The 18995-nt window shown below is 41.1% G+C and overlaps 1 protein-coding gene across 1 annotated transcript; it reads left to right on the forward strand.

Annotated features, from left to right (window-relative positions):
• Positions 1-2320: 2320 nt before the first annotated feature.
• Positions 2321-7788, forward strand: AARD (alanine and arginine rich domain containing protein). Its single transcript, XM_037010921.2, has 2 exons — positions 2321-3027; positions 6585-7788. The coding sequence occupies exons 1-2, from the start codon at positions 2659-2661 to the stop codon at positions 6726-6728; spliced, it is 513 nt and encodes a 170-aa protein (XP_036866816.2). The 5' UTR covers positions 2321-2658; the 3' UTR covers positions 6729-7788.
• Positions 7789-18995: the final 11207 nt, after the last annotated feature.

Below are 18995 nucleotides of genomic sequence, written 5' to 3' on the forward strand. Positions count from 1 at the left end.
TCTGTCTTTTTCAAACTGGGCTCCTGAATTCTTAGGGTAAATTCCTAGTATGACCCATTTTGAGTTAATTTTTGTGAAAGGTTTACATCTGTGTCTAGATTTTTTGGGTTTTTTTTACATATGGATGCCCAGTTGTTCCAGCATCATTTATCAATAGGTTGCCTTTTCTCCTTTGTGTTGCCTTTGCTCCTTTGTCAAAGCCATGGTATTTATGTGTGTATATTTATGTGCTCCCTATTTTGTTCCATTGCCCTATTGAACTAAATGTCCACTCTTACGGCAATACCACTGTCTTGATTACTGTAGCTTTATATTAAGTCTTGTAGCGAGGTACTGTCAGTCTTCAAATGATGTTTCTCTTCTTTAAAATTGTGCTGAGTATTTTGGGTACTTTGACTCTTTTTATAAACCTTAGAATCAGTTTTCTGATATTCCCCAAATAACTTGATGAAGTTTTTCATTGTGATTGCACTGAATCTATAGATCAAATTGGGAAGAACTGGTATCTTGACAATACTGAGGCTTCCTATCCTTGAACATGGAATACCTCTCCATGTATTTAGTTTTGATTTCTCTCAGCTGACTTTTGTAGCTCTCTCCATATAGACTATTTCGTTAGATTTATACTTAAGCATTTCTCACTATTTTGGGGCGAATGAATGTTTAAATTTCAAATTCCACTTGTTCACTGTAGGTATTTTGGAAAGTGATTAGCTTGTTTATTCAATTTGTATCCTGCAACCTTGATATAACTGCTTATTAGTTCTGGAACTTTTTCATTGATTAGGCTTTCTACATAGACACTCATTCTATTTATTGAAGAAAATTATTAATTTGTGGTAAAACCAGTCTGTTTTAAAACACGTTTTGTCTTTCTGATTTACGATTGCAGCTTGAGCCTTTGTATAATACTTGGTATATAACAAGACATTAAATAAATATTGCTGAATGAATGAATGCATGAATTTGCTCCTCTAGGCTTTTATCCATCTTTTCCAATCCCTCACATGGTACAGTGCTTAACAATGAATATGCACCTTTCACTGTTGAATTTAATCAAACTTAACTTAAATTCTTCTTGAAGTAAATGATCTGGAAACAGGTGAAAAATCATGGCAGAAAACTCATTTTAAATACTTACACTGCACATTGACTAATGCTGGATTTCAAGCCCCAACACTTATCATAAAAAAAACATACAACAAATCTAAAATACCCTAAATTTTTACTTTTTCAGTTCCTGTAGAACAAGTGGATTTTCACAGTTTCCAATACTACACATCTTCAAATGTTCCTAGAGAGTCTTTATGAAACAATATACAATGACTATGCTTTGGTTGTAAACTACTTCAGGATGCAAAATTTGGTAGATATCTGCAGAGACTGAGTGATCTCTGTATCAACTTGAGTCTTAAGCCATTTCAGTAGAGCTGAATTTTATGACCATAGAGAGCTTCACTCACTCATGCAACATATAAATTGAGCAACGTCTTTTCCTCTTTGGGAGGTAGTTTGTATCCAGGGTGTGTCCCAGATGAGCAGAACACAAACCAGACATCCTCAGTACAAATTCCCAGCTGATGATTTACCAGTTTGGGGATCTTTGTTATATAGTTTAATCTGTTTTAGTTGCCTCAATCTGTAAAATGTGGAAACTAACAGTACCTACCTCACAGGGTTGTTAAAATTAAATGGATTAATATATGAAAAGTGCCTGGCACATAGTAAGCACTAATAAAAATTAGTTCTTACTAGTCTTCCATTAGTACCATGGCCCTGGAACATTGCAGGTGACCTGTAAATCTTTATTGAACAAATGAATAACTCTGAAGTGAGAGTACAGTATGAATATCTCTTCCACTTTTTGTTGGGGGATAATGGAATCATGATCGTACAAAAGTTGTGTTTATTTCTTTTTAGAAATTCTCTATTAAATCAAAAAGAGTCAGTTGATCATGTTCATTGATAGAGGATATACAAATAATACTGGAATATGGTTACACTGAATCGATAATTACAACACACTTTGGTGTAAGAGGAATTTTTATTTTTCATTTTAATTCCTTCATAAATATGAACGTGGCAGAATGGAGTCAAATATAGAATGGAGCACAGAGTTTAGGAATTCCAAATGCATTCTTTATTGCGCTCACAGAAAGACCAGACTTTCTAACTCAGAAACAGGGCCATGCTTCTCCAAAATGACTGTGGGCAAAACCTGGGAAGAGGTCAGAGGCCTAAGTAGACTTTAAATCCCTGACACCTGTGCACAGTGCATGAATGATATTAGTAAGTCTTGAAAATACCAAGGCAGCCAGCTAGCTTTCTGTGACAAAATATTCGACCTTTAGTCTCAAACCTTCCGACGGTACCTCAACTTCCACCTACCTGGATGGACCCAAGCCTTTCCCTTAGGCAGACACTCCAAGGAGCATGAAAACGCGGTCCCACTGAAACTCTTCTCCAAAGATGGGAACCATTTTCTTGATTTGTTGCTAGAGGGGAAGAAGAGCAGAGGCGAGGCTGGGAGGAAAGCGCCTCCTAGTGGCAGAGCGATAGCGGCATCCCACTTGGCCGGGATCCACCAGGTCCGTTAGTTACCCCGGTCCCCGCCCTCCGACCTAATTCTCGCACTTGGGAACAAAGAGGTAGCAATCCATGTCTGGGAAGCTGCGACCCCGCGTCTCCGAGATGGGCCCGGGGCAGTCCGGCCGCCGCAGAGCGGGAACTTCCTGGGGACCCCCGGGAGTCTCCGTCAGATGCGGGCCTTGCCCCCCAGCGCTGCGCCCCGCGCGCCAAGTCCCCGGCGGCAGCCAGAGCGCCGACGTCCAGGCGGAGACCCCGGCCAGCAGCCGGCGGTTACAAGACCTCAGGCGGCGCCTGCTGCGCGCCGTCCAGCGGGGCGTGCCGCGCGGGCACTGGAGGCGCTCGCAGGTGCAGGCTGCGGCGGCGGCGGCGGCGGCGGCGCGGGAGCAGGAGGGTCGGGCGCGCGTCGAGAGCGCCCTGGCCGGGCTGCACGCCGAGCTGGTGAGCGCGCGGGGCGCCCGGGACCCCAGGGCTCGGGAGGCCGACGGAGCTTTTCGCAGGGCGGGAGAGACGAGGGCCGCGGCGACGGGGAGCCGGGCACTGGCCGTCGACCTTGCGTGGACGCGGCTCGTGTCGGACACGGCGTGGCCCCCACCTCCCCGGCGGCACCGGGGTGGGAAGCGGTCTGCAGGCCGCGGGGCGGCGGCACCTGTCGGCGGCTGAGTGTACTAGTGACACACCCAAGACCCAGCACCACCTCACCAGCTTATTCTATATTTTTCTACCATATGGAAAGTTCCCTATAGGCCACTTTCAGTATGTGCTCGTATGGTGCGAGGAGGAGGAAATTTAAGTGAAATAAACTCTCTCGTAGGATTGATGGGGTGAGTCCATCAGCAACTATTCCTTTTATTCCCCAAGTTTTATCTTTCCCCTTGGTAAGAATTCAGAAAACAGGAAATAATACGGAACTTTGTAAAATTGTAGCTTTTCGACATTAGGCAAATGTAGGTAAATATTTTAGTTACTGTTTAAGTTCAACAATTTCCAAGTTAGGTGAAATCTGAAAAGGACAAAATGAGTAAGAGGAATTCAAACTTTAAAATGGTGCTGCCTATGAACGTGTGGAGTGGAGTGTACCCTTTTGCACTGAATACGAACTGTGAACATCAGTTGAATTCTTAACAGTTTTACCGTTAAGAACCTTAACAGAATATTTATCTTCTTTCTGAGTTTAACAAGGGCAATAAGGTAGTAAATCTAATTTTACCTGTGTTAACAGTGAATTTGACAAGGGGTGTATTATCTCTGACCCAACCATGCTGAAGAAACACACGGTTTTCCTCCCGTACCTGAACCCTGGGATGTGGGAGACACCTCCTTAGTGGAGATGCTCACCCTTTTTAGCTGGTCAGGACACAAACTGGAGGGCTGAGGACCTGGCTTGGCCATCTCTGTGCAGCTGACCTGGGATGTCACCATCCCTTGCTGCACCTCAATTGACTCATATGTACATCAAATGAAGAGATTATACTGAATAAGCTCTGAGACCCCCTCCAACCTTAACATTCTTACTAGTTGCTCCACCAGTGGGAGTTTTAGGCAAGTAGTGTATTGGGGGTGGGGAGGAGGTAGAGAATAAATTTCCAATGAGATGAGGGTTCAAATCCCAGCATTAATCTTTACAGGCTCTTCTAACTCATACTAGCCTTAGGACTTAAGAAATGTTAAGGAGCTAGTTTGGGTTTCAGTGCAGTCATCTGTAAAATGGAGATAATCATCTAAGGATTGCTGTAAGGATTATACGAGGTAGTGTTTATTTAAAGAGCCTAGAACATAGACACTATTTTTGGCTCTTATTATTATGATAATCATTATTATAGGCCCTGGAAACAGTACAAAAATATGACAAATACATAGGTATGGAATAACAAGTTTTTTTTCTGGAAAAGAGTCATAGAATTTCATACATACACAGGTGCTGTGTCCTTGGGTTGTAGACCATGGTCAACATCTTGGCCAATCATTTCACCATTGTGTGTGGCCAGTCGTGAGGAAGAAGCAAAAAAGTGTGGACGGTTTAGCTTAACACCATCACCACTAGAGGAAGCAGTTTGATAATGGGCTGTTAACCAGATGTTTATAGAAATCACGAATCTGTACACATATGCCCATGTATCATGTGTGAGGGTGGTATTTGTGTAAGGAATAATGAGCAGGTTTAATTAACTTAGAGACATTGCTATTTATGTCACTTAATGCTATTGATTGTTTGAATTGGTCTACTCAGGGGGTTGCATTGATTTCTAGGATCTATGAGTAAATTACAGGGGTCTTATATATATATAAAACTAGCAAAATTTTATATGTGCATAAAGTGCACATTTTTCCTCGGAGTGGGTTTAGAACTCTCATTAGATTCTCAAAAGGATCGACGATGAAAGAAAGATCAAGGAACCATTGGTGCTGAAATTTCCTAAATAGGTGTGAATTACACATACTTAGATGGTGAATCGCTATCAGTAATTTTACTTCTTGATTCCTGGCACGGAAGTACAGGATGGATATTCATCAGTTCATTTATTCATTCATTCGCTCCATCTTTTAACAAACGGAACTCACCACGTTGTGTGCACAGGCAGTGCACCCATAGTTGGGGGTACACTCATGAATAGGAGCCAGGCTCTGCTCAAAATCATTCGTCTAGGGTAGTCTGTGTGCTATGAGAGGCACATGTACAGAATGCTGGAGAAGCGCAGACCAGGCAAACAGGGAAGGCTTCTAACAAGAGTTGGCATTTGGGTTCAGTGTGGAGTGGGGAGGGTGGGGATTGTTGGGGGGAAGGGGGCAAAAGGGGCAGGTGGAGATGTGGCTGAGCACAGTGTGCTCATTCAGGATAGGTGAGGTTTGTGACCAGCTGCCGTGCAGGCTGGTGTGGGGAGGGTGCCAGGAAATGGAGGAGGAGGACAGGATTATAGAGTATCTGTGCCATGTTTCCTGGAGGCAAGGGGCTGGGGCTTTTGGTGCTGGTTGTTATGTTACTGTTAATATTTGTTTGTTGGATTTCATTTATTTGTATTTATTTTTTGCAAGGGCTTGCTATGAGAAGTGGTTCTAGGTGCTGAAAAATGAAGAAAAATGTGTCAGAGGAAAACTGAAAGAAAATTTTATCCAATGACTTTGTTTTGCATACTGGGAGGGGACTACCAGTAATTTCTCTGTTTATACAGAATGTTCTGGTTTGTCCTGGGCTGGTCTTTGTCAGTGAGTGGATGAAAGGTTTTAAACAGAGAGAGACAGCATCCTTATGAACAGCATTATACAAGACCCTAATTGAAGAAATTTGCAAATAGTTGATTATTACTTGTCAATTGTACTACAAAGATATTTGGACTAAGTTTTGTTGGACTGCCTCCTAGGTAGACTGCCCTAGAGATTTTATTTTTTAATACATGAGGACCTTCACAAACTCCCACTGGAGGAGGATATAAATCAGTCTTGCTACATAACAGATTTTACTCCAGAGTGAAAATTGTTAGATTATATAAGTACACATAACTGTACATGTGCCTCTAAGGTGTTGTTAAATGTTTCTGCTTGACAGGGAGACCATTTAAAATCCTAAAAACTAGAAATGACAAGTAATCAAGTAAAGGACCCAGGTCCTGAAAGCTCAGGTGGCCCTGGGCAGTTATATTGTAGCTCAGAAAGCTCATAAAGGTAAATGATTTCATTGCAGATCACATGTCATTGCTTGAAAAGAGGATTCCATGCACAGGAATTTTTTATATGGACAGCTTTCTGCATCAGCTATTTTTGTTTTCATTTCAATGCCATTTCAAAAGCTATTTGTGTATCTGGATTTTACCTTGTCATATAGGAAGTTTTATAGCCAGGTCAAACAGCCAGAACTGGAGAGTCAGATAAGAAATAATACATCTTTCTTGATATCTTATTTTCCTTTCCTACAAAGTCCTTATTTTTCCTTTGCAGAGAGCAGTTTCATTTGATCCATATCTCAAGCTAATACAAATCCTTATTCTTTTTCTAACTTTCAGCTGGAAATGTATTTCCAAAATCTGCAGCTGGCCAAAACTTTACTGGATTTAGACATCAAAATGGAGCAATTGAAAAAGGAGTATGAATTGGAAATTGCATCAGAATTTCAAAGCTCAGAAGATAATGCTGGGAATCTGGAATAAGGAAATGTACACTTGAAGATCTGAACTCTAAAAAGAACATAGACAACTCTGAAGCAACTCTGACAGTAACATTATGGATGCTTTGCATAAGATTTTAGGGGCAATCTGCAGAGCAAAAACTTAGATACAATGGGAGAGGGGAAAGAGAAAATGGTGTTTTATCAAGTTTTAACATTATTTTCTCATTGTTTCGGCTCGGAACTCAAAGTGAAAAAAAAAACAAAAGTATCAAAGAATGCCTATGGCCAGTTTCCAGCATTCTATCTTGTGCCACTTTAACTTTCCGGCATTACTTGAACTTTCAGAATCTGCACATGTTTTTGTTTTTTTTGTTTTACTTAATTATTCTTGGTTTGTCTGTCCATTTAGCTTTCAATATATATATATATATATTTTTTTTTGGAGAATTATTTCTACCTAGATTAAAACCATACTCTTTGGGTAGAATCTGCCATTAAGGGTGCCCCACCTCCCTGGATGCAGATCACACAGACCAAGGAATGTTGAGCAGCTTGTCCACGAGTTCTTGAACTAGAACTAAGGGAGTAGATGAGTATTCCCTGAAGAGAGAAGCTGTGGAAGAGGGGGGCACGGAAGCTCCTGGTGGCTACCATGAGAGAAGGTGTGAGCGCTCATGAAGAAGGTTGAAACTGAACCACCAAGAGTACAAAAGGGGTGGGGATAGGGGAGCTGATCTTTGTCTGTGGGGTTGAGCCGTGTAAAACCCCAGCCCTTGTTGTCATAAAAATACTCCTAATAAATATCCTCCTAATAAAAATCTCCTTTCGCCTAAGTCTGTTGGAGTTTTATGACTTGTATTCAAAAGATTCCTAACATAATTCCTTTGTTAAGTTTTTAGCAGTTAAAAAGGCTTATGTTGAATTAGAATATCTACTTTTACCCTACAAGTGTTGCCTTAATGCAAGAAATAAAGTTAATAGAAGATAGGTGCAGATCTGAGCAATATTCATAATGGTCATTATCTGTAAAAATAAAAATTACTCAAAAATTTATGTCTACTACTCTATAAAATTCATATTTAACAAGAGAGATTAGTTCTTGAAGACAAAAGAACACAGAGTGGACATTGTCTTTCTCTTAAAATGTATACAAGTTGTTTTATGTTGTTACGTGTGTCAGGATTTGAGGATTATCTGGACCAAGTTTCATTTGTCCTTAACTCCCCTTCCCCCAACTGTAAGTGAATCATTCAAGCCCTTTGGTACTCAATTTCTTCCCTCTGTAAAATCGAGGTATTACTACGTTCAACTTAGAGGACACTGTCAACGAGCAGTCAACAGCATCCTGATAACTGACCCCTGGATTTCTTGAGAAATTCTGCCTGTGAGCTCTTGGTTTGTAAATATACAGAGTGATTTCTTAAATTATATTTGTAAAACATATTACCTATGTATCTCTTCCTCAAAGTTATAGAAATTCTGAGGAAAGAGTTGGTAGAATTTCTTGTGATGCGTTCTTTAAAAAAGTCTACTTAAATGTCAGAGCAGTCATTCTCAAGGTTGCTTTTTATATTTTTAAGGTTAATAATTATAAATTGTTGTACTTTGGTGTTCAGAAAATACTCATAATGATTCCTTTTATAAGCTCAACTCCTTACAGAATACAGAGAAGTGGAACTTGGCTGATAGGCAAATGATATGATTATACTGAAAATGTACTCAACTGGGAATCAAAAGAAACATTAAAGAGATCTTCTGAAAAGGGTGCATTGTTTTTCACTATTGCAGATAAAACAAAAATGTCTGCCAGTTTATTATTATTTTTAATCACCATTTTTTCCCCCTTTCTTTCAGTGATAAACTTTGGATCACTGTGTATTTTAGGTGTCACAGATGACAAAACAGAGTAAGAAACTCTTTGTTTCAGAGGTCTCTTACTTCTGCAAGCCCTGATCAGTAGATGTGCCTGCGATTATTAGCTATCAATAGGGAGTTACAATGAGAACCTGACAGATGGGACACTTGTTATTAAATGTTTTTGCTATGCTTTCCCTCATTAAGTGAATTCTGCTCTCATATGACCTCTCATTTTTTTTGTTTTAAATAGAGGTCAAATTGTTTTCATATTTTTGCTTTGCAGTGGTACTCAGCTGTTTGTTATCAGCTTGCTGGATTTTGGTCCTATTGGCTGTGGGACACAGAAAGACAGCAGGGACAGTTTTCTAAGGGATGTGGGGGTCCACCTACAATGGCTCCATTTCCCCACTTCCCAGCGTGTTTACATAAGCTAGAGCAACAGTGTGGCATTTTAAAGAAATATGAGATGTCAGCTGGAGGAGGTGAGAAAATAATTCTAACCTAAATTATGCAATGGGGGAGCAGTAACTGGATAAGCCAAAGAAAGTAGGATGTTCATACCAGTAGTGGATGCAGAGGGCCAAATAAAGAGAAACTTAAAAGAGCAGTTTAGTGAGGAATATGGTGTTAAGTTTTTTCAGATGATGCAATTTCTCCAGCTTCAATTACAGGGGGAAACACCGTGTTAGCAGGAAACAGGCTTTCGCTCCATGGTGCTTGTTTAGCACCTACCAATGAAGAGAGCCAAATTAATTATGACTATTAGGAGCATCGCACAGGTTGTTAGGTATTAAATCCCTTTACGGGTGGCCTGGATGAATCCACGTTTTGTTTGGCTTGCCAAACCACTTCTCTGTAACAGGTGCTTCTGGAGCTCCCAGTCTGGGGACGGATCTGAGCCGAGTATAAACCCGTGCAAGCTGAGCCTGCACCAGTGTGATTATGAGAATGCCATCTCCCTGGGTCCCTTCCCTGGCCCAGGGCCCCGGGGCAGCCATCAGCTCTGTGCATTTACCACTGTAATCACTGCTGGAGTCCCTCTAGGCCGCACCTGGCATAAAGCCTTCCAGCGCCAGCTGCTTTTTCTGCTGGTTGCTTTCATTGCTGTTATTGCCGCCACTGCCGCTGTGTCTCCAGCCTTGTGGCTGTGGTACTAATGAGGGATCTAAGAGGATTCGAAATATGGGTAGGTTTAGGGTTGAACCTATGCCACCCTGCCTCCCTTTAGGTCTGGCAGCCTCTTGTTTCACCTGCACCAAGTGCTGGGCAATATGGGTGCGCACTTCTTACAGCAGCTGGAGTCAGGTACTGCTCCTAGGGGGCCGTGTACCTCTTGCTGCTTCCTGATCCCGGCTCTGATGAATGTTGGGGGTTAGGAGACTCCACCTCTTCCTTAGGAGCAATAGTGGCACCATCCTTCTCTGCTGGAAGCAATGCAGGAGGAAGCTGTGGAAGGTAGTAGAAATAATGAGACCAGCAATGATGTGAGCCACCACTCTTGTGCTCGGCGTTGTGCCAGGATGTATTGTCCACAGGAATTAGCTTGTTTAATCCTCATAATGTTTTGTAGGTGTGTAGAACAGGGTTTTGGAGTCATTTGGCTTCAGTATTTAGTCCTGGCTCTGCCACTTACCAGGACATGACCTAAAAGCAAATTGCTTTAAATTCTTTAGGTCTGTCTAAAGAAGCTAGTGAAAATGGTACCTGTCTTATTTAAATTTTGGAAAGCCCAAACTGAAGAACGCTGATGTGGGTTTGGAAGACTGCCAGTGGTGAAGGCTCTTCTACTTTTTGTGTGTTTCTTTCTTTCATATCTTCAGTTCTACATGCTCTTACCATCCTTTGGACTCTGACTTTTCTCATGCCATTTTGTTCATTGTGTCTCTATGTCTAATCCTCTGACACCTGCTCTGTTATAATGGCGACTCTGAAGTTCCTCTGTTGATTGATAAATTGATTTCCCAAACTTGTGAGTAGGCACCAGGAAGAAGCGAACAGTTACTGCTACCTACCAACCCCTGAGTCTGGCTGGCATGTAGTGTTAGGTGCAGTTTACATCCTAATTGTCCCAACAACACTGTGAAGTTGGAACTATCGTTTTTCCCAGTTTTTTTGGAGAGGTTACACAACTTGCTGCTGTCAAGATCCACATGCAGGGTTGGGTGTGGTCTGGCTATTGAGCCCCTCCCAGAGTAATAGGGGAGACCCATTAAGTGAATAAATTCAATATTATAACAGATCATAACAGAAACATGTATGAAGTGCTAGAAGTGCTTTTTGCAGGGGTCATACAAAGAAGGTTTCATTGGGAGCATGCCACCAAGTATCTGTGTCAACCTGGAAAAAAATCCCTCATTTGTGCCTCACATGCTACATAAGTCGGGTGACCTTGGACAAATTATTTTCCACCCAATCTGGGACTCAGTTTTCTCATTTGAAAATGAAAGGAGAGTAAAAAGAGCCTCTAGAACATTCCTCTAAATTAGACCTCTGTTCTGTCCTAATCCTGCCTGCTTGGGACTGGCCTCTTCAGTCACTCCCCTGTGACTTGTGACTTGCCCAGACTTTCTGATACCCGCGGCAGCATGGAGGGCCACTGACCTTGGCACTGGCCTCTGGCTATGAAGTGGGCTCTCTGGGTCCCAGCCCCTGCCTTGATCGTGCCCCAGCTGCTGCAGCCTTGATGATGACAGGAAGCGATGCTTGTCACTCTTGGATACCTCTCTGCTCTTCTCACCCATACTGTGACGACAGCCAGGGCGAAATGTCACATTTGCACTTCAGAGGGGGACAAGTATGGCTCACACCTTTTATGTGTCAGTTTTTAGAAGTAGCCTGGTGGATGGCCTGCTGTGGCAGACACCGCAGGCTGAGAGCGATGCAATGTGTAGTCAGGAGGGCAGCCCTCTGGACTCAGATGATGGAGTCGGAACCTCGGCTCCTGTACCACTTCACTGTGTTACTATAGCTGAAGTCCAGTTTGCTCCCCTGTAAAATGAAGATAAGCACACCTACCCCACGGGCATGTTGCGAAGATCTAATAGATTAATACATGTGAAGTGAACACCCTCAGGTACAGTTTATTACTATAAAAGCCTACCCCACAATCATTTGGCTCATCTTTCTTGCCTGCTGGAAGCGCCCAATTGCAAGATAGAGACTGAGAGTGACAGTTTCACTTTTCCCAGCCCCCCTGGGAGCTGAGGATGGCCATGGAATACAGTTTTGTCCAATAAGGTGTAAGGGGAAGTTTGCTGTGGGGTTTCTGAGAAACACTATCTTTTCCTATAAAAGGAGAGATAGGAGGTAAGCTCTTTCCTTCCTTGCTTCTTTCTTTCTTAATTAGGAACATTGTCACAGGAGGCTGTAAAACTTGTACCTGTTACAGCCACCCTGTGACCAAGGTGGATGACATCTGGACACTTTGAGGATGGGTGGACAGAAAGATGAGAAGAAGCAACTCTTCGATGGCCCATCGCACTGCTGAGCCTACTGGGAGACTGCCTACCTATGGCAAGTCTTGGTCTGTGAGGTGACAATAATAATAAAACCCAATTGTTTAAGTCACCACTTTTATTTGGGTATTCAGTTCCTGAGGCACCCTAACTCACACTGGAACTCCACAACCTTCTGGCAGGAAGATGCAGGATGATGGCTGGTCTGACTGCATCTGTGGACAGCAGCAGAAACTATAGACAAAGGACTCTACAGACATCTTTTGGTTGCTACAACGACTCCTGCATACCTTTAGTACAGACTCATCTCATGCAATAGGAGACCAATTAAAGCACAAGGGAGGGAGATGTGTCTGAGAGGAACCCCCTCTGGAGCCCTGGGGAGAGTGGAATTCCACAGTCAATGTTCCGACTATTGAAAACTTTCCAGGCTCACACTTGTTAAAAACAAGACAACAGGCCCCAAATGGAGTCACTTACGCTAAGCCCTGTATCACCAGACTGTGATGTAATTTAATGATAGTTTCTGCTCTCCCAGAAATGAAATCTTAAAACAGTCAGTCAGGATTTACCTGATGAGCACTAGTTAGGGACTCTGCCTGACAGACCCCGTCCATCCCCTAAAGGAAAGTAACTGCAATAACCAACCTGCCTTGTTGCCAAGTATAAGTTTCCTGTTCCCACCCCCTCCTGCCTGGGAAAGTCTTTCATTTTGCATAGCTCCTCAGTGTTCCTTTCTATCTGCCAGATTGGATGCTGCCTGATTAAACCTGATTTCTCTTCAAATAAATGCTTAACATTTTTAATATGCCTCAGTTTATCTTTAACACATTCCATTAGGGATATCCAAATGCCTACAGCAACTGAAAGAGGTGGGGATGAAATAATCTCCCAAATTAGTGTCCCAGGAGTGAACTGGCAGCAGAGCACAGTAAACTGTTCATTAGCTCTTGAATTTTTATGTCAGGCAAGTTTAGCAAACTGTCAAAAAAAGAACAAAAAAACAACTTGGAAGTCAAGTTTCTACAAAAATTGCTTCTAAATTGGTATTGAGAATGCTAGTCTCTCCAAACTTCTACAGGATGCATGTAGGAACTGTCATGCAAAGAAGTTTCTCAAGATTTTGAAGTGGGATAACCTAGTTCTAAGAACAGGACCAATGGCTCCTCGTGTCCACCAGCAATTTTACTGACTTGATGGTTTACAGTTTACCCCAAACCTTACAGTTACCTAAGTGCTTCACTGCTTACCAGGTGCTTTCATAGCCCATAGCTCATAAAACCCAGCAGACCCCTGTGAGGTAGGTATTGTGTAAGGCTGCTGAAATTCGAGGGGTAGCAGGAAAGCTTGCCTGGGTGACTTTGGAAACATCACCGCCATCCTGCTTCCCCAAATGTCACTCTCCCTGAGTAGGTGGTGTTACCTCCAGGAAAAAGAACAGTTTAGGGAGGCAGAAGACCCAGATACGGATGTCGACTCTGAGGGAACTTGCTGTGCAATATCTGGTGAATGGTGAGGCAAGAGGAAGGACAGACGGTCTTAGGCAGATGCACCTGCTCACGAAAGTCCTGGAGGTGGACAACATCATGGTTCACTAGGAGGCGGTGAAAGAGGCTCGATATGGTTGGAGCTTGGAAGGAAAGGGTAAGATGTCGAGAAGTGCAGCTGGAGTCGTAAGAAGAGGTGCCTCTATGATGATAGGCCCTGAAGCTATGCTTTACCGCAAGAGCAAGGGGAGCTGTTAAAGAGTATTTTTACATTTAACTTTTATCATAGGAATATATGCATCTACTATATAAAAAAATGTCTTAAAGTCTTACACAAAAAACTGTCAGTGCCCAAAAGGTAGTCCCCCATTTTACCCCAAAGGAAACCACTTTGGATTCTTTTATCATCTAAATAATTTGTTGATCCTAGATACTATGCTTTCCCATTATGACAAAAGAGAATTTCAGCTTTCTGATACCCCTCCCTTTAATCCCTTCACTCTTCCCAGTACTAGAATGTGGGTCGGGGTGGTTGGGGGGAGTGTTCCCTTTTGTAGATGCGCACAGGCAGCTCTCCACATACAGCAGGTCGTAGTGGACAGCCAATGGCTGAATCTAGTCATACACGTTATTTTTAAAATAACTGTATAGATCCATTAGGATAATTGGCTAAGCATTTGGGATATGCGTGTGCTCACAACTTCTGTCTATTTTTTAGGAAACTCAAATGGTTAGACTCTTGAGGAATTCTGCAGAAACTGAAGCAATTGCATTTGAGGAACTGAGGGAAATGCAGGTCTCTTCATCTTTAGTGAGAAGTTTTTAGGAAAATCTCCGTTTTGATTTTTGTCTTAAAGAATATGAAAGAGATCAGTGCTTGCAAGCTATTTTGAGTTGTCCTATGCTTCCACTCTTTATGGCTCTCCTGCCTTAAATAATGAGCATCCTTAAGATTTCCTCACTATCCTTAGTATAGAAGGAAGGAAGGAAGGAAAGAAGGAAGGAGGGAAGGAGGGAGGGAGGGAGGGAGGGGGAGGGAAGGGAGGAGGAAGAAAAACCAAGTACAGCTGTTTATTTATTCACTCATTTAAGATATGTAAGTCTCCTCTATTTATAAGACAATGCCTTGCTTTCAAAGGATTTATGAAATCCAAAACATACACCGTGAAATACAAAAATATACACAATGTGAAGGCAGAAAAAAGATACAAATGAAAAAGAGGAATGAAGAGAAAAGAACAGGGCAAATAGTTGACCCCAGGGTAAGGTCAGTACTTGAAATGTTGTCTTGAATATTTGCAAGCAGTAGTTGAATATTGAGCTGTAAACTTTCCAACAGCTAACAACAATAAAACCAAAAGGATAGTATAATCTATTTCTGGTGTATCACCAAAGACAAATTATTTGCAATGTAGGTGCCTGGGAGCTGAATAAGTTAACTCATTTTATTGTCTCATTAACTGCAAGGCAATTAGGTACAATGAAGGCTGCCAAAAATGATGACTTTTGGCTTTGGGATAATTGAACAGCATGCTTCATAGAGCAGTAACTAAAAATAAGGACCAGTTTTTTGTGGAGCCCAATTTTTGGTTATACCAATAAAAGTCATGCCATCTCCCTATTTTAAAAAATGATTATCTTCTTTTAAGTTATCTCCCTTTTTCCTGTCTTCACTTTAACCTCATTATTCATTGATGTCAAGACATTAACATAGATTTTACTTCATCATAGTTTTTATTCTTCCTGATCCATCACAAAACTGTTCTTACTGATGGTCACTCTAGTCATGGCATTGAAGTCCATGACATTTTATGAGCATCAGTAGCCTGGGAGTAGTTTGAGTTTATTCAGTTTAGCCAATTGTTGATTCATTTTCACAGAATTAAAAATTAAAGAGAGATCAATAAAAGCCCTAAAAATCTCATGTTGCTCCTAACACATTTACTAGGTAGTAAACAGAAAAATCAAAATCATGTCTAAAGGTGCTGTTTTTCTTGTATGGCATTGCCCTGTTAATGGTCTGGTTTCAGTTCCTTGAAAGGGAAACAGACATACCAATTTATGAAGGAATATTTAGTGTATTACAGGTTAATAATTTGGGAGCAGTATATGGTTGTCATTTTAATACATGAGGTAGAGCAATTTCTGAAACCCCTCCCATGTGCCAAGGCAGAGTATAAGGACATCAGAAATATTATTTAAGACTCAGGGAACTTGGAGTCTGGTAGGGGAAGGGGAAAAGCCAGCAAACACTTAATGACATGTCATGGTGGTATTATTATAGGCATTGGATAATACCTGTATTTAGGTATTATGTAACTACCTAAATTGGACCAGGAGTGGGAGAGGCCAGGGAAGGCTTTTTAAAAAAAAGTTTAGACCTTCAGGCCTAGAAGGAGAAAGCTCACTTTATGGAATTGGGGAAATTCCTTCATTTAGGCTTCATTTATTTCTCTAGAACACCAAGTCTAAAGGGAACCATGAGGCTGTCTAAAGCTTCCCCCTTAGATTTCAGGCAGGCCTGTAGTTAGACCTTTTCAGAAACATCAGAATCAGATCTACAAAAAAAGATTTCTTTAAAGAAAAATCGGTAGAGTACACATAATATTTACCATTATGACATTTATTTCATTTACAATGTTGTACAACCTTCATGACTACCTAGTTCCAAACCATTTCATCACCTCAAAATGAAATTCTATACTCATTAGGCAGTCACACCCCATTTCCCTCTCCCCCCAGGCCCTGGAAACCATTCATCTGCTTTCTGTATCTATGGATTTGCCAATTTGGGATATTCCTATAGATGGAATCATATAATATAGAGCTTTTTGTATTTGGCTTCTTTCACTTAGCATAAAAGTTTCATTGATGTTGTCACATATATCAGCATATGCTCTGCTCACCCCTTTTATGGCTCAATAATATTCTATTACATGGATATACCAGATTTTGTTTACCCATTCAGCAGCTGATGGGCATTTGGGTATACTTTTTGGCTACTGAGAATGGTGTTGCTACAAACATCTGTGTAACAGTTTTTGTTTGAACACCTATTTTCATCTCTTTGGGGTATATATCAGGAAAAGGATTGGTGGCTCACATACTAATTAGGTAGTTAGCTTATTATGGAACCTTAAACTGCTTGCCGCAGCAGTGGAACCATTTTACAGAACACATTTTTAATGAGAAAGTATTTCTTTCAAGACTATTCTGTGCTTTGGTAATTTATTCTCCTCTCGACTTCAAAAGATTGTTCTGAGGACTAATAATCTTTGGAAAACTATTAAAGGCACTCCAAAGGCAGCCTTGATATAAATGAAAGGTATTATGTACTCAGGCATTCATTACAGTGTAGTTTACTAGGAGTCTGATAGTTCAATAAATTTACATGCAATTCGATCTGTATAGGTGTGAACATTTACAATTCCAGAAGGCCTGCAGGTGAAGGGCAACAAATTGAGTTGAATCAGTTTGCCTCCATTGGCCCTGTTTTTCCTAATGAGATATTGGAGGCATTAAAAAAGTGCAATCCTTTTGAAGTATAGGCATGCTGATTCTGGTTGTTAAATCCATTAATTAATTTGTCTCTCTTCAGGACATTCTAATGAACTGAAACCTAAGATTGCTGTTAATTCAAAGCAGAAGCAAGAGCATGGCTGAGCAGTGATGTCTGCCACAATCGAGCCGGCTTTAATAATAGTTTCTGAGAGATAACTAAGTGAAAAGCAAATTAGAACTATTTTTGTGGCTCTTCACAGGGTTTTAAAAACTCTTGTTAAGGGGAACAGACAGCTCCTGTTGCATTGTCGGCTCTCATGGTGCTTTCCGGAAGCTCATCAATTTAGCCAAGTTTTTACTTAGCCCTCCCCGCCCATAACACCTGGGTTCCTAGATACCAGACTTACTGAGAAAAACTGTTTCCTAGGCTTGAATCAATCCCAGACTTGTATAATGGATCAACGTATTAGCAGAAGCTGACCCAGCAGGCCCAGAGGCCAAAATGGGCTATCAAGAGATTGTCTATGTTTTTCTTTCTCATTTCAAAATTGTCTGCTGCTAACACAAAATCTCTCCATAACCTAGTCTAGCACCTTGTTAAGTAAGGTGCTCCATATACTTCAACACAGAAAACACTGTGGACAGTTTTAAAAGTAGGAAGTTGTTAGTACCTACTGTGTGTTATACATTTAACATTTCTCATTTTAGGTCCTAGAAGAAAATGTAAACATAATAATAAAGATTAAAAATTAAGAAAATATGCTTTTCCAAGATATAACATATATTGGATTACTTAAAAAAATATGTTACATTTATCTGCCCACTATCTAGATGTCAGCAGAAGTCATTCTGTTCTTGGAGATTTTAAAGAATTTGACTGTACCTCTAATCTCTGGTGTGGTGGGAATTCCACATTTTCCCAGAATTTTGAGGGGCTTACCTTTCACGGATCACTGACTCTAAGGTCCAGCTTCTTCTGAATTCATTCAGTTTAGGGAGCCTTCCTTTTTATTTCTCCAGCAGAGTCTGCTAGTGGAATAAGGAAAAAAATTGACTGGCTCAAGTTAATTTTGGCTTAAATAACATTTTATTTTTCCTTTATGTGAAACTTGAGTGGGAAAATCCCTAAAAAAATCCTTGTCACTAATTAGCTTTTGACTAGTATGAAATCTCCTTACTAAGGGTTCTTCCTTAAGCATGTTTTAAATTCTTAATAAGGTAAAGAAAATTATGGGTATTGCTGAGGGCTTCATATAAATCCCTTGGAATCCATGGAGAGAGTGAGTTCAAGAAATGTGAGAGACTTGGGAGATTTAACATCTTTATTTTATAGTTGAGAACACAGTGGGTCAGAATGCACTCTGGCTTGCTCAAGTTCAATGGCTAGTTAGATATTTAACTTTTAGTCCTGGACTCTACCTCACTACCCATAGATATCTCTCTACTCCCTTTTTGACTGTGTCTGTATTGCTCAGACCTCCTTTAGAGGCAGAAGCAGGGAATGAGGCTATAATCCTGGAAAATGTTTTGCCTTAAAGGCAACTATGAAAGTCTAGTATCTTTGAGTCACTTTACAGGTTATCTTTCTCTTTCCCCAACTTTCACAATTCCATGAAGCCACTCAAACCACCATATTTTAGGTTCTCCAGGATCAGTGAACTATAAGAAGATATAGAGTCTCATGAACTTGGCCATGGATAATCGATTTCAGAAAATAGGAATGAGAATATCAATATTCCCAGGGTGATATCAGCTTCTAATAAAATATTTGCCAGGGAAATAAGGGAGGAGAGGGTGTTGTCTCTCGGGTACAAAGCAATGACAGTAAAAGCCTGTCAGTGCCACGAAGGCAAGGGAGCTTAGAGCCAGAAAACACTATTGCCAGATTCCCATCCTCGAAAACATGCACTAAATACAAGGACTGCAGATTTGAATGAAATAAGTCTCTTGACTCATCCACCAAAGAGAGGTGGATGATTCAGGAAAATTTTCAGTAATCTGTCCTCA

The sequence above is a fragment of the Manis javanica genome, chromosome 2, assembly GCF_040802235.1.
Source record: "Manis javanica isolate MJ-LG chromosome 2, MJ_LKY, whole genome shotgun sequence".
Lineage (NCBI taxonomy): Eukaryota > Metazoa > Chordata > Mammalia > Pholidota > Manidae > Manis > Manis javanica.